This window comes from Branchiostoma floridae, chromosome 3 (genome assembly GCF_000003815.2).
Source record: "Branchiostoma floridae strain S238N-H82 chromosome 3, Bfl_VNyyK, whole genome shotgun sequence".
Taxonomy (NCBI): Eukaryota; Metazoa; Chordata; class Leptocardii; order Amphioxiformes; family Branchiostomatidae; genus Branchiostoma; species Branchiostoma floridae.
In genome coordinates, this window is record NC_049981.1 from 21755501 (window position 1) to 21768971 (window position 13471).

Genomic DNA, 13471 nt, shown 5'->3' on the forward strand with positions numbered 1-13471 from the left:
ATTATATATGATAACTGTTGAGAAATTGGCTGGCTTTTGATGCGTCGACAGTCAACAAGAACATGGCGCTTGTGAGGTCATACAGGTTGAACTGGGGGTAGAAATGTTGCGCGGGGTGTGATTATACTCTACATTTAACTGTAGTACAAAATGTAAATGTATATGTTGAAAAAGTTGCATGAATAGGAGAAACTACTACTAAAACGTTTGTTGCATACTTTTTTGCCGGTGTGTAGCACTCCTATCTTAGTGTCATTGATTTAGATATGAATTATAAGGCCATTCCTGCAGAAATTCCTGCAGGAAACATTCTTCCTGCAGGAATTTACCTTTCTCCTGCAGGAATTTCTGCAGGAATGCCTGCAGCATTCCTGCAGGAAAAACGCTTCCTGCAGGAATTCCTGCAGGAAAAACGCTTCCTGCAGGAATTCCTGCAGGAATTCCTGCAGGAAGAAAATTTTCAAAATGAATATTCATGAAAGTTATTATCATATTTCACAACTGTGCATCATACTTGTCAATCATATGTAAAGACTTTGCACCAAGTGCTTTTATATTGAAAATATTAGCACATTTCAAAATGGGAAAAACGGAATTCCAATCTTAAGATGGAGCTTCTTTGTAAGAACTGGCAAAAATCAGTGCACACTAATGTCATCCATAAATTCAATTCAGTGTGACCTAATGAATAAAAAGCCGTTCCACTTAATGCATCCCCCCCCCCACACACACTTTCCCCACATAACTAAAAATTTAAACCATGAATATTGATAGCAAATTTTCAGAAACTGATATACATGTACATCATGTACGAAATAAAAAGAAATAAAACAGACGCAACAAAATCAGCTGATTCCGGAAATAAATAAATAGATTTAATAAAAATGCCCACTACACATCACAGTACATTAATAACTGCTATAGTAGCAGCTCATCAATTAAAATTTCCAAGAGTATGTATACCTCTAGAATGTGAATTATGACAAATAAACACAATATTCTGAGGGAACTGATTCCGCCTATCATTTTTATGGTAGAATTGACCAGCACCAAAAGTAAAGTACAAGTCATTATGACTCAAACACACAAATCTTAATAATAGTAAATATAGACAGAAGCTGTACATGTATGGTAGTACCCTGATAGAACTTATACAAATCATGGTCTTCTGAAATTGCAACTAAGCTATTACACTAACCAGTTTCGACTCAACGTAACCTATTAGATGTACACATCTTTTTCTCGTTCTCTACATTGTAGCTGTTGCAGCATCCACACAAGTAGGTACATCATATGTGTGTGTCATCCCCTCTTACTGTATTGTACAGCTGAATGTCATGATATACAACCACTAATACTTCCTCCTGTATCCTAAACACACGGTCAATTACTCGAAAATTAGTTTATACACTACGAAAACCACAGGTGGGCATGCTACTACCGTGAGAGTGGAAATGGATGCTGTATAGAAGTCGGTAGAAAAGTTTGAGGTATGGATGTGTCAAGTGGTCCTGAGGCTTTAAGAGATCCATCCATGCTATATTATATGTTTTAATAACTGTTATATCCTAGTCAAGCACCAAAAATAACGGTTTGTTTGCCTTGAGAGTACAAATTGGTCGTCTGTTTGGGTAGCATGCCCACCAGGATTTTCAGCGTGATTACAAAGTCTGACACATCTCATCAGCTACTAAAGGTCCACTCATTACCATTATGTTCCTATCAAGCTTCACAGCACACAAAAAAGTCCACTAAAGTTGGCAAATCTCTCACACTATTAGAGCTAAATACAATTGAATATAGCAGTATAGATTTCTACTATAGCCGACTAACAAAAAATTCAAAGCAGCACAATTCTATCCATCAACATTTGTATAATTACACAATAGCTGTATTATTAATGATATACGACACAAATAATCTATCATAGCACAGTTACATTTACAAGGGTGAACAAAAAGTTGCAGCCACCTATACAAGGCAATTTTAATTATCATTCTTTCTCAGACATTATGGTTGTCAAAACTATGATTTTGATAATCCAACTTCTGTTCAAAGATGAACAGAGTGTTGAGAAGCCTCGGTCTGTATTTCGTTCCTCATTTTTTATATCTTTTAATAGGTTGAATTTTCCAACCTAACTAAAATTGTCTGAGAAAAAATACAACAAATTGAGTAGCAATATGCTACATGCACACAACACATCACAACAGAAATAGAAAGCTCTTGCAGACAGTGCTTGATTCATCATCTCTTGATCACAATGTCATAACTCTGTGTACATATTTACAAGCCACACCATACCTACTCCTTTCCAAAGTCAGCCATACACAGTGGTAGAAAAAATACACAAACCATGCATCTTAGAATACTACATACATTTGACATAATTTTGAACACGTACACGGCATAAAACCTACTTACACTCTTCCACTATTATAAGTTGTCCACACCCCTTGACCATATGCACAATTTGTACAGGTACACAATTAAAAGCAATTGGGTTGTATTCATTTTCCTCAATCTAAAATCTTGTCATACAAGTCATGTTAGCTATTGTGTAATGGAAAATTTTTCCCTGAATGTTGTTGACACTACTTTCATACTGCCTAAAACGACAGTAACCAACATACGGATATGAGGTGGAGCATCTCCAACATCGTGCCCATCTTTTTAACTAGTTATGGGCAACTTTATGCATAGCTCAAAGTGTTTTTATGGTCTTTTCCAATATTTGAGCAAAAGATCGATTTCCTGCCAAGCTGATGCTCCACCTAACCCGTTCCTCTGACTCAATGTAGCAGATCCTTGTGTCTGTGATATGTTGAGTGGGAATGTACTGGTAATGAATATTATGTAATATCACATCATTTCACCTGACTAACATGTAAAGGTCCGGATTTTACATCAACACAGTTATATAGAAAAGACACACATGGGAGAAAAGGATGTTTTCTTTTTCGACTGTAACTGTTAGATTAAAAACTGTATGTTTAGCACCACCAGAACTCGAGGATGTCCCGAAATTGTGTAGCTGCATCATTGAGGGAAAATGCCTGGAACCAGGCAAGCAATTAACATTAAGTACACATCACTTAAACAATGACATATTCAGAAACTTCAGTGTCATAACTAGAATAAAGAATATCCAGCACCAGTTGTGAACATTGTGTACAAAACTGCACAACTACATATACGGCAGTTCACTTTGTTTCTGAATCCTGTAAATACACTACGATGGTGTTCATCGTAACAACAGCACAAAAACCAGTGTGCCGACAAAATGCACAAAACCAGTGTGCCGATTAAAACGCACAAAAACCAGTGTGCTACATGTAGGTATACACCAAGAACACGTACTACAAAACGGTAAAACTTTTCTACAGATCTTCACACTCACATTCAAGTACAGTCATACCACTGCACTTATCACAGTCATATCAACGCACCCTGTAACAACAAATACCTGTACAGTAAACACTTATTTTAAGTTGTCAATTCAGCACAGATCATCTATAAACACATTAAATGTATATCCCAAAATTAACTACTTTTATCCCAACCACCTTGCATTGTTGGGTACCAAACTGTGTTATAACTGTTGAAAGCACCTGTGTAGTCAAGAGTAGGGTCTGATGTAGAAAATGTTTAACAACATATCTTAAAGGGTACCTACTGGCACATCTTGCACTGTTTACAGGAGAGTGAAAAGTTTGAAGATGAACTACGATTTCCTCAACAACAACAAAATCCTGTAAGATGTTGAATCTTCAGACAAAACATAAATTTTTTGTCATTTGGAGTTGAGGTTTTCACTAACAATTGTGCCTGCACCCTCTATCAGTGCGTAAGATGCAGCAGCAGGTACCCAGTGTAATGTCTTTGCTTATTACTTCACCAAACTGGGTAGGTGGGATAGGAACCTCCTAGTATCCCTTTCATGATCTATACTCACTCTGAGGTAGGTGGTGGATTTGAAGGCCATTGGCAATCTGGTAGAGAGTCATCTGTAGTGCCAAAGAGGGCTTTGTGTCCCATGTTTTAAGCCAGATGTAGGCATCATAATAAGATCATTGATCTTTCTACCTTTACTTCATACCTTCTTGCAAGGTAACAAGCTTTTCTGGCCATTTTCATGACACACCAAAGACTGATTCGATTTCCAGCTGTCCCTCTTCTTGCTACCAGAGAGTTTCCCACAAAATGTTGAGACTGAGAGTAGCAGCTGATAGTAGTTAGTTCTTCATAGCACCACTTCCTTTCCTTTTGTCAAGGTGGGAGGCGTTCACTCTGTGGGAAACAGGCGGTAGCAACACTACGACTCGTTGTACAGCTGAGCAAGAGAAGGAAGAGCCACCTTTCACACCCACTTCTGATAGGGCCCTGTCACCTGAGGGACTGCCACTGACCAGAGCGTTACCACAGTGTCCGTAGTCATTGTCAGGGCATTATTAATTGCTGGCTTTGTAGGGCCGGTTTTCTCAGCCACCTTCTTAGTTGATTCTTCAGCAACTGCTTCCTTGACAATGCTACTCTCTACTTTGCGCCCTCCCTCTGCGTGTTTTCGTGCCTCCTCCTGCTCTGCTGCCTTGGCCGCCATTTTCTGCTCGTACTCTGCAAAGCCGTGCCGAGAATAGTTCATGTTTTTGTGCTGGTAGAAGACGAGGCTAATCCTGGTCGGACAGGCACGGTTGGGTTTCTTGATAGCCGTCGTTGCATGGAGCTCGCGCTTTGCACACTCGATAAGCACAGAGCCATGGGACAGAGCGATTGCCACCCCACCAATGTCCTCGTCCTGGAAACAGACCTCACTGTCGGACCAAACCTCGTCATCCTCCTTCCTATGTAAGGCATAAGGGGGAGGCAAGTGGTCTGTGAGATCGGAGTCACAGACCATCGGCTCCTGTTTGATTCGAACAACCCCGTCTTTGTCTGGCTTCATAGCTGCATTTAGCTTCTGGAGGAGCTGGGATCTGAGGCCATTCAATGCAGGGGGATAGGCAGTGTTGCCTAGGATGTCATTCTCTTCAATTCGAGGCGGCTGGACTTGGACTGGATTTGGTCGAGACAGATTGAGCGGCATCGGGCTTCTATCTGGTTGATTGGAACTTGTCTGTTGGGGTTCGAAAGCATATGGGTCATCAAGTATTGGAGGTGGCTGCTTTGCTGGGAACTGTAGAGGCATATTAAGATTGGCAGCAACGTTGGGGGCCAGAGGTTGCTGTACTGGGACATGAGATTTTCTGGAGGGTGGCCTCTGTTCTGTGGGGGTCTGGGGTCTGAAGGAATTCTTGGCAACATCTGTGAAGCGTCGACCAGCTAGACCTTCTTGGAACATACTCTGGTCCCTTGCCTCTGTGGGCAGCGTTAAACCGGAGTCTCGGAAAATTGACTGAATGCTTGGAAGTTGGTAATGTGACTGCTGATGAACTTGGGGACTCTGAGCGCCATTGAGAGATCTTGCACTCTGAGGTCTGCTTTGAGCCTCCTGTGAATTTGCCTGTGGCAACTGAACTTTAGAAATGTGCCTTTCACTGCCAATGTTAGGGATGAAGGGACTATGTACCCGGTGGCCATTCATAGAAGGAGGAGGAGGAGGATTGGTCTGAGGAAACTGGTTGGTCTTGTCTCCGTGTGGGTAGGGTGGAGGTGGTGGGGTAGGTAGCCCATACCCCATTGGAAGAACACTGGTGGGGGCAACGTGCTTTGAACCTGGCTCTTTGCCCGGTGCAAATAGATGACGATCTCCTTGTAATGGAGTTACCTTGCTGTTTGCATTGGTTGGAGGTAGATTGGCTTGGAAGGCCCCTTTGTAGCTGTGGGGTGATGGAGCTGGTGTATTGGGTCCTGGTAAAGGTGTCGTAGCTTCACGAGCTGCATCCAGGTCTGGTTTAAGTGGCTGCTGCTGCTGCACCTGTAAGCCGCCATTCTGCTCAACGTTGGGCCTGCCCCGCTGGAACATGTCCAAACCTGCAAACAGTTTTTCGAAACGCGCGCTCTCGAATGGATCTTGCCACGACGTCGTCTGCGCCGCCGCGTGCGGCTGGTTCGCCGCCTGGTTGAATGGCCCGACTGCCGGCTGGACCAACTGGAATGGATGCTGAACGTGATGAAAGGGGGCAAACGGAAACCAGGGCTGTTGGAGACCCAGGCCGTTCTGCACGATCGGCCGCAGCCCGATCTCTGTCTGCCAACTGGGGATGCCAGGGTCCTTGGCGGTTGTTGGATTTCCTGATGATGACTGTTGAACTGCAGCATCTCTAGGCAAGTTCTCTGCCCATGCCTTCATGAAGGGGTTGTCCTCCCGGGCATGATGGTGGGCCGCCTGTTTTGCAGCTGGACCATCGCATGACGCTGAAGCGGGTCTCTTTACTGCTTCATGTCTTGCAAACTGATGATGACCAAGCTCCGGACTTCCATGCAGAGGTTGTCTCTGAGTCATCCGGTCCAGCTCTTTCGACTCCGGCTTCTTCGTCTGAAAGGATGGCTCACTGTGCATGGGATGGGAAAAGGGTCGAGACTTGTCCATTGACTGGGGGTTTCCGGCTTGACTGTGGGCAAACAGTTTTCTGTTCACTGCAGGAGGATCCCTCATGGCTCCATTCACCCCTGCTGCCATCTGCTTCATACTGTGGTTGAATGCTGGTGAAGCAGCATGCTGAGATTGCTGGGGAACGATCTCAGGAACCTTGGATTCTACCTTCTCCTTTGACTTTTCAGTTGCTGGGGACTCAGCGTTATTGTTATTGCTGGAAGATGCACTGTTGTCCTTCTGCTTCCTTCCCTTCTTCGGGGTCTTAGGCTTTGACGAGATGCGGATCTGGTGAGTATAGCTTGTCAGCATCTCTAGAGCACCAGTACGGACCTTTTCCTCCTGGCCTTCTTCGCTGTCAAACTCATCAGTTGGTGCCATCTTGTAAAGGGGCAAGACATGGAGTTGTTCGTCCTCTGGAGGTGGTCCAAGTTTTCGATTTTCAGGACAAGTCAGCGTGCACACCTGTAAAAGGTATAGAAAGTTATTCCAACTTAATGAACAAAATACACTTCACCTGGTACCTTCAATCAGTACCAGTGTAACAGTTCTATGGTTGAGTGCTCCTTTTTGCATCTGGCACATCACAGGTTCAATATCCATGGACAAAAAAAATTGTTCATACTGCTTTCTTCACACTTAGCACTTATATTATAAGAAGGAGTACTGGAGTTGAACACTAACTGCTTTGTCTTTTGCTGAGGGCCCTGGCAATGAAGATGAGCACCACCCCTATACATGTACATCTGTTCAAGATTCATGGGTGACTTTTAACTTTAACCTTTGATCTTTACATTTTGCTTTCAGAAGTGTTTGGACATGACATGGCAATATTGAAGAAAGTAAACTTACAATTGTGCTGCCGTTGTTCATGTTGTGTTGATCACGATGAGCATGAGCACAGAAATCCACACAGGCCGTCACGCCAGAAAACGGTCTGGTGTTGTCTGGACCAAACCCTAATCTGCAGTCACTTGCCACTTCTGAATATTCCGTCTGCAGAATATGAAAAGAAATGAGAGCTTAGAAGTGGAAAAAGTGAATTTCAAGTGATATCAATCCAGTTTAGCTCACTGAAGATCTATTCTTCCACTGGTCTTGACAGAGAAGGCAGGCGCTATGTACAGTGTTTAAAGGTTCATTGTATCAGAGAAATTTCCTAAGCTCTTTGGGACAAGCACAGTGAGCAATGTACAGTGGGCAGGAGCTTAACATCCTATCCTATAAAGACTAAACCCTTTACAGTAGCGTGCATGCCAGATGCTCAACACTGTCAGATTCAAACTCATGTAGTTCCAGAGGCAGGGATGCAAACCACTGGGCTACGCACGCACACATATCTAATTACTTTGATACTGAGTTTGACATCACAGAATGGCAAGGAGCATGGCCATGTGTCTGGGTCATCGGGACTAGTCAAAACTACTATCACGTAAGGAACCATCCAGCGAGGAAGAAAGGGGTAGGCAATGGAAAGGACGTGGGATACCTGATAATCTCAGAGAATGGACAGTCATGACACTACGCGAAACTTCATAATTGTGACTGAGTATTTCACTCCACAGGTACACTGATTTGTTTTCTTTGTTTGAACCTTTATTTATGCATGAGAAGCTCAAATAGGCCAGCAGGACGCTTTTCATTGAGGTCATGAGGGAGGTTATAATCTTATGGTGGTTATAGGAAACCTGTGATGCTGGAATCACCAACCTGATTTCTGAAGGCATCCGGAGCCAGCTGCTCATACACAGGACCGACTTCACCGGCCAGCCTCTGGAAATGGTCCTCAATGATTGCTTCCTGAAAAGAACAACATAACTTCTGCGTTCTTAAAAGTTACAGAACTCGTGTCAAGGACTGCAGCAGTTCCCATCCAACTGCTATTAATGTTACTGCTGGCCAATTTTCTGCCGTTCCATTCCACGATGTGGAGTGTGCATTGTGTGTAAAGGTGCACTCTCATCGGACGTAGGGCATGCTTGCGGCATTGCTGCGTTCGTTCACTGCGTCACTGTTTTGTTATTTTCTCTGATTTTTTATAATTCAGATATTGCGTGATACGTAAAAGTATGGCATACCTGTAGAAGACGACAAAATACACAACAAGTAAGAAAATTTGTTCTTTATCTCTGCAATTCGTTGAGTATCTTTCGAACCCTGCAATGCCGCAAAAGTGCCCCATGTCCGGTGAGAGTGCACCTTAAGGGTTGGTGGGGGAGACTGTGACCTTTAGGGGTGGGTACCGGTACAGAAAATTCAGGTCCAGGAATGTTTCAGGTCCAGAGGATCAGGTCCGAACCCGAACCTAGACCTAATTATCTGTGAATGGACAATACTCAAAACAATGGTCCATTTTGCTACAAAGGAATCTGTTTGGTAGAGTGTCCTATCTTCACATAAACCATGAGTCCAGCATAGATTGGTGTTTCACCATGTATAAATAAAAACTTAAGGAAAAAAATTGTCAGAAAGTCCTACTAATGCACTGTGGTCATGTGTCCAAAATAATAACTAGTTGGCACTGCTATGTTTTCTTTGATGACACAGGCCAGGCCAGGGGATATGGTTGAGGTACATGTGCCTAGGGAAGACAGGTTAGATGTACAGTAGTGGATGTATCTTGATTGATATGTGAGGGATTTTTACTATCTACATGGTAGTCCTCTGTTGATTCTTGCTTACAGCGGTCTGTACAATGTACATCCAAATGTTCGGGCATAGAGTTGAATAATATATCTGTTGGGAATTAAGAGGGAAAGTAAAATTTAAAGAAGAAAAAATACACATAAAGATACACATCCTGACAATCATCATTTTGACCAGAAGTAATACGTTCAACTTTACCTCTCTGGCTCTCATTTCCTTGCTCAGATACTTCTGTAATCAAGAGGGATGTCTGTTAATTAATCTAATGTCATCATGATCATACATATTCGTTTTAAAGGAGTGCCAATGGTGCAAATGTTATTAAGGGTCAGAAAAGTGTTCACTTGGTAGTTACAAATATTTATTGGACATGAGTGCCAGAGACAACAGGTACAATGGACTCAGACTTCTACACCAGATTTGTATCCATCAAATCTTGTGCAGCAAGCTAGCAGGGATAAATACAATGTCATGTAACTTAAAAACAACTCATGTTGACCTTATTGGTGCTGTCAAACCTGCCTATAGTGGTCGCTCAAGGGCCTGGCCAAGGAATCCCAAAGATAAGGCCTCATTGTTTTCCTTATCACTATCTTAATGCATATTAGGTCCCAATTGAGTCAACAACTTGGACATCTAAAACTTGTGAACCTGACCATGATTTAGACAATGCATTCTTCAGATAGAAGTAGACCACAGCATCACCAATATAGGATACCACAGTGACATGATAGTAGACCTTATGGTTGAACAGTGTAATTTCCAACGCAAAAAATTGGACTCACCCATATTTTTGACTGATCGACTTCAGTCTTTGTCAAGCAATGGATAATCCACTGCTTCTGTGATGTCACAATTGCCCATTCCATGACAAAGACTCAAGTCAACCAGTCAAAAATTTGGGTAAGTCTAATTGTTTGTGTTGGTAATTACAGATTAACTTCTACCAACACAGATGAACTTTCAAGTTATGATACCCGGTAGTAAACCTGCCCAATCCAAAATAAACGATTTTCTCACCTCTGAGGGGTCTTCCAGTTTGAACTTCTTGGGTACCCTACTTCTTGCAAACTTGCAGCCATTGTAGTACATACTCCAGGAACAGCCAAATGAGAATGATGCACCGCAGTTGTTGTCATCAACTCCTTGACATGCACAGGTTTTACTGGAAATGGAAGTGGACATTGACATAACAAACGTTAGTACAATGTTATTTTGAAGCTTTGTTTAATTGAATGCTTTAGTTAGTAAACATAGTTTCAGTCTCAAGATTGTCAATCACGCTTACTTTTTCCTTCTTTCACAAAATTGAATATCACATCTAATTCTTTCATCACATTTAATTCTTTCTCATTCAAAGATAACACTCATGTAACTCATGCTATGAACTTGAACTCTCATATGATATTCAATGTAATGATCTGTAGTGACTGTAATGATTTGTAGTGACTGGTTAAAGTATTGCATCGTCCTGATCCTAAACCTGGGAAGCAAAATTTATCTCCAGCCACTAGCCTGAAGATTACAGCACAACTACAGTCAACCCTGTCTATTGCAGCCATTTAAGGGACTGGCCAAATGTGGCCACTATACAGAGACACTAATACAAGTTTGTCTGTAATTCAAGTCTTGTATCATTAACCGGTGAAATGGCCGAGTGGGTAGAGTGTACGCCTTGCATTCGGTAGGTCGTGAGTTTGATCCCCGGCCGAGTCATACCAAAGACTCTAAAAAATGGTACATGCTGCTTTCTCTGCTTAGCACTCTGCACTAATGAAGAAGAGTATGGAAGTTAAACACACATCACTACCAGCGGACCAGCCCCCTGCTGTAGTGACTTGCACAAATGTGTGGCCTAAGGGCTTCGAAGTGGAGATGGGCACCACCCTAAGCATCTTAGATGCATGGGCAAACTTTAACTTTTTTAATTATTATCACATACGTGTCATTAACCCCACATCTCCTTGTGGTCGGCAGTCCAGCCTTGGAAAGTGTGCCTGACAGATAGTCGTACAGCTCGTCGGCCCTGGCCCTCTGAATCCCTTCCCATGCAACAATGCAGATGATGATGTAGCTGCTGTTACAGCGGTGACCTGGCCGATGTCGGACTAGAGTCAGCACCTTTTCCTCCTCACTACTTCTTCTTACAATCTGCAGAACAGATAACCACAGAAGATTAAGGGACTTATGACAGCTTCTTGTCAAAAAAGAAGTTCAAATATAAAGCAATAAAGATATATCAAGGTAAATATTGCTTATATTCAAGGGAGAAGCTTGTTTAAGGTTTACGTTTCTTTTCTTTTTTCCAAACATTACTGACCTACAGTTGATTGCTTTATATCATTCTACCAAGTAAGAAAGTACACTAAAAGTCTGTTACTCAGTTAAATACTAGCAGCAAGGTGAAAGTGATAGACATTTTGGCCCATGGTTTTCTCTTCATTCAAAGGCCGAGTAAGAGAGTAGAGAGTTTGATTTTGATGTCAATCTAGGGATCGACACAATGATGATAGAATAAGAAATTAAAAAACAGTTATCAAAACTAGTGATATGATATACTCACCCATTTTGCAATGGGACATCCTTGTGAGCTCTTGCCTTCTTTTCCAGTATAGATGATCTACAGCAGGAGACAGGAAGTTAGCTAGGCTTCCTTCAACTTACCCAAAATAACAAAATTCAGGGACATACTACTGTAATGCTGTAGTACTGAAACATCTTATGTTTGCTGTCACTATACATGTATCTGTATCCCATACTTCCTTTTCCTACAAAGTTCTGAACTGACAAAAATTGTCAAACATTTTTTCTAAATGTTATTGTCTAATACAAGTCATGGTGATTCTTTTTAAAACATGCACTCGTGTACATAATGAAGTGCTTACCTTTTCTATCCGTAGTGCTTTTCCTGATTGGCCAAACCTATTAAAAGAATCAGAATCACTCAAACGATGTCTTTAATTAAGGCTTTAGTCGTTTCTACTAAAAAAGGATGCCGTGGTAATCTTCCAAGACCATAATTTATTGCAACTTTTATCACAACACTTATCATCAGCATTCTCGATTGCTAGAGTTTAGTATAGCCATAGGCATTCATCCAAACTTATGGGCTTCTACATTTATGAAGGTTAGACATTCAGGTAAACAATATTCAAATACAATTCAATCTCTACAACTGGATAAAAACGGATATTTACTCCCGGACATTTCAAGTGACATCCATAACTCTTCAGCATCACTAGAATGAACTGTTTTTCTAGTTAGCTGTACTTGTATTGAACCATTCTCAGACTGTCAGTTCATTGTAGTGACGCTGAAGAAGAGTGATGGATGTCACTCCAAACGTCGGGAAGTATATATCCATTTTTGTCCAGTTGTAGAGATTTATTTGTATTTGAAGAGTTATGGGCTTCTCCTAATGCTAAAAGCTACTTAAGACAGGACACATCTCATCAAGAGTCTGACAAGACAGTGCTGGTTAATGTAATTGTCTATGCACATATCGATTGGCGCAGCGAACGGCCTGCCACTGATGCAGCCTACACATCCATTTGCTTTATTTGTGGTCAGCTCAAATGGATTAACTTGGGGCAGAGGTCAGCCCATTTTACCTGGTTTTCTGTTGCTCTACATTTGCAAAGGGTTGTAGTTACAGTCATCCCCAAGGGATGATGGAGATAAACATTGAGTAGCAAAAGTTTCTCTATAAGCAGTAAGGTCTCATCCTCGAGTATGCACTCCTTTTTTTTAAAGAGTTATAGAAGAAACAAAAAGAAAATAGCTGCATGAATATAATGTGTTTATAGCAGTGGGAAATTCCATTTTAGCAAGCCCAATTGATAGTTTACATCCAAGTGGTGGAAGCTTGTTAGTTTTCAGCTGCCACGCTTAAGGGCTGAACTACACTGTCCTGGGTTGGGAGTGGTGCCACTGTACACTGTCTCTCATTAAAGGACAGCATCAGAAAATTTTCAATTCTTTATTTTCCAGTAGTTTACTCATTAAAAAGTTGATGTACGTCAATTTTTACATTGATCCGCCTAATATGACCCTGTAGACACGTTTGAACTTCGCGCTCTCCTCCTCTCCCCGCCGCGCTGGCCGATGACGTAATGGCCTCGTTCTGATCGTCTGAGATTGTATGACGTCACGGATCCAAAACTTCTAGCCAGCCATTTTTCTCGGTGAACCTCGGTCCTCTCAGCGGTGAATAATCACCCCGCCATTCTGGAGTTCAGTTTGTTGTTGTTGAAAATTACTTTCGTGGACCTGTAAGTCGCATTGTGAGCTGTC

The 13471-nt window shown here is 42.0% G+C and overlaps 1 protein-coding gene across 5 annotated transcripts in view; it reads right to left on the reverse strand.

Annotated features, from left to right (window-relative positions):
* Positions 1 to 845: 845 nt before the first annotated feature.
* The window catches only part of LOC118411024 (methylcytosine dioxygenase TET3-like), a 45816-nt gene continuing 33190 nt past the window's right edge, over positions 846 to 13471 (reverse strand). For 4 of the 5 annotated variants that reach the window (XM_035813024.1, XM_035813027.1, XM_035813028.1 and 1 more), the window contains 8 exons: positions 12064 to 12100; positions 11742 to 11798; positions 11121 to 11329; positions 10199 to 10343; positions 9377 to 9409; positions 8243 to 8332; positions 7385 to 7528; positions 846 to 6997 (listed from right to left, as the gene is read on the reverse strand). In XM_035813024.1, coding sequence (XP_035668917.1) covers positions 4361 to 6997; positions 7385 to 7528; positions 8243 to 8332; positions 9377 to 9409; positions 10199 to 10343; positions 11121 to 11329; positions 11742 to 11798; positions 12064 to 12100 — 3352 coding nt within the window. In that variant the 3' untranslated portion in view covers positions 846 to 4360. The remainder of the gene's footprint in view (positions 6998 to 7384; positions 7529 to 8242; positions 8333 to 9376; positions 9410 to 10198; positions 10344 to 11120; positions 11330 to 11741; positions 11799 to 12063; positions 12101 to 13471) is intronic. The other variant, XM_035813026.1, reaches the window with a different exon arrangement.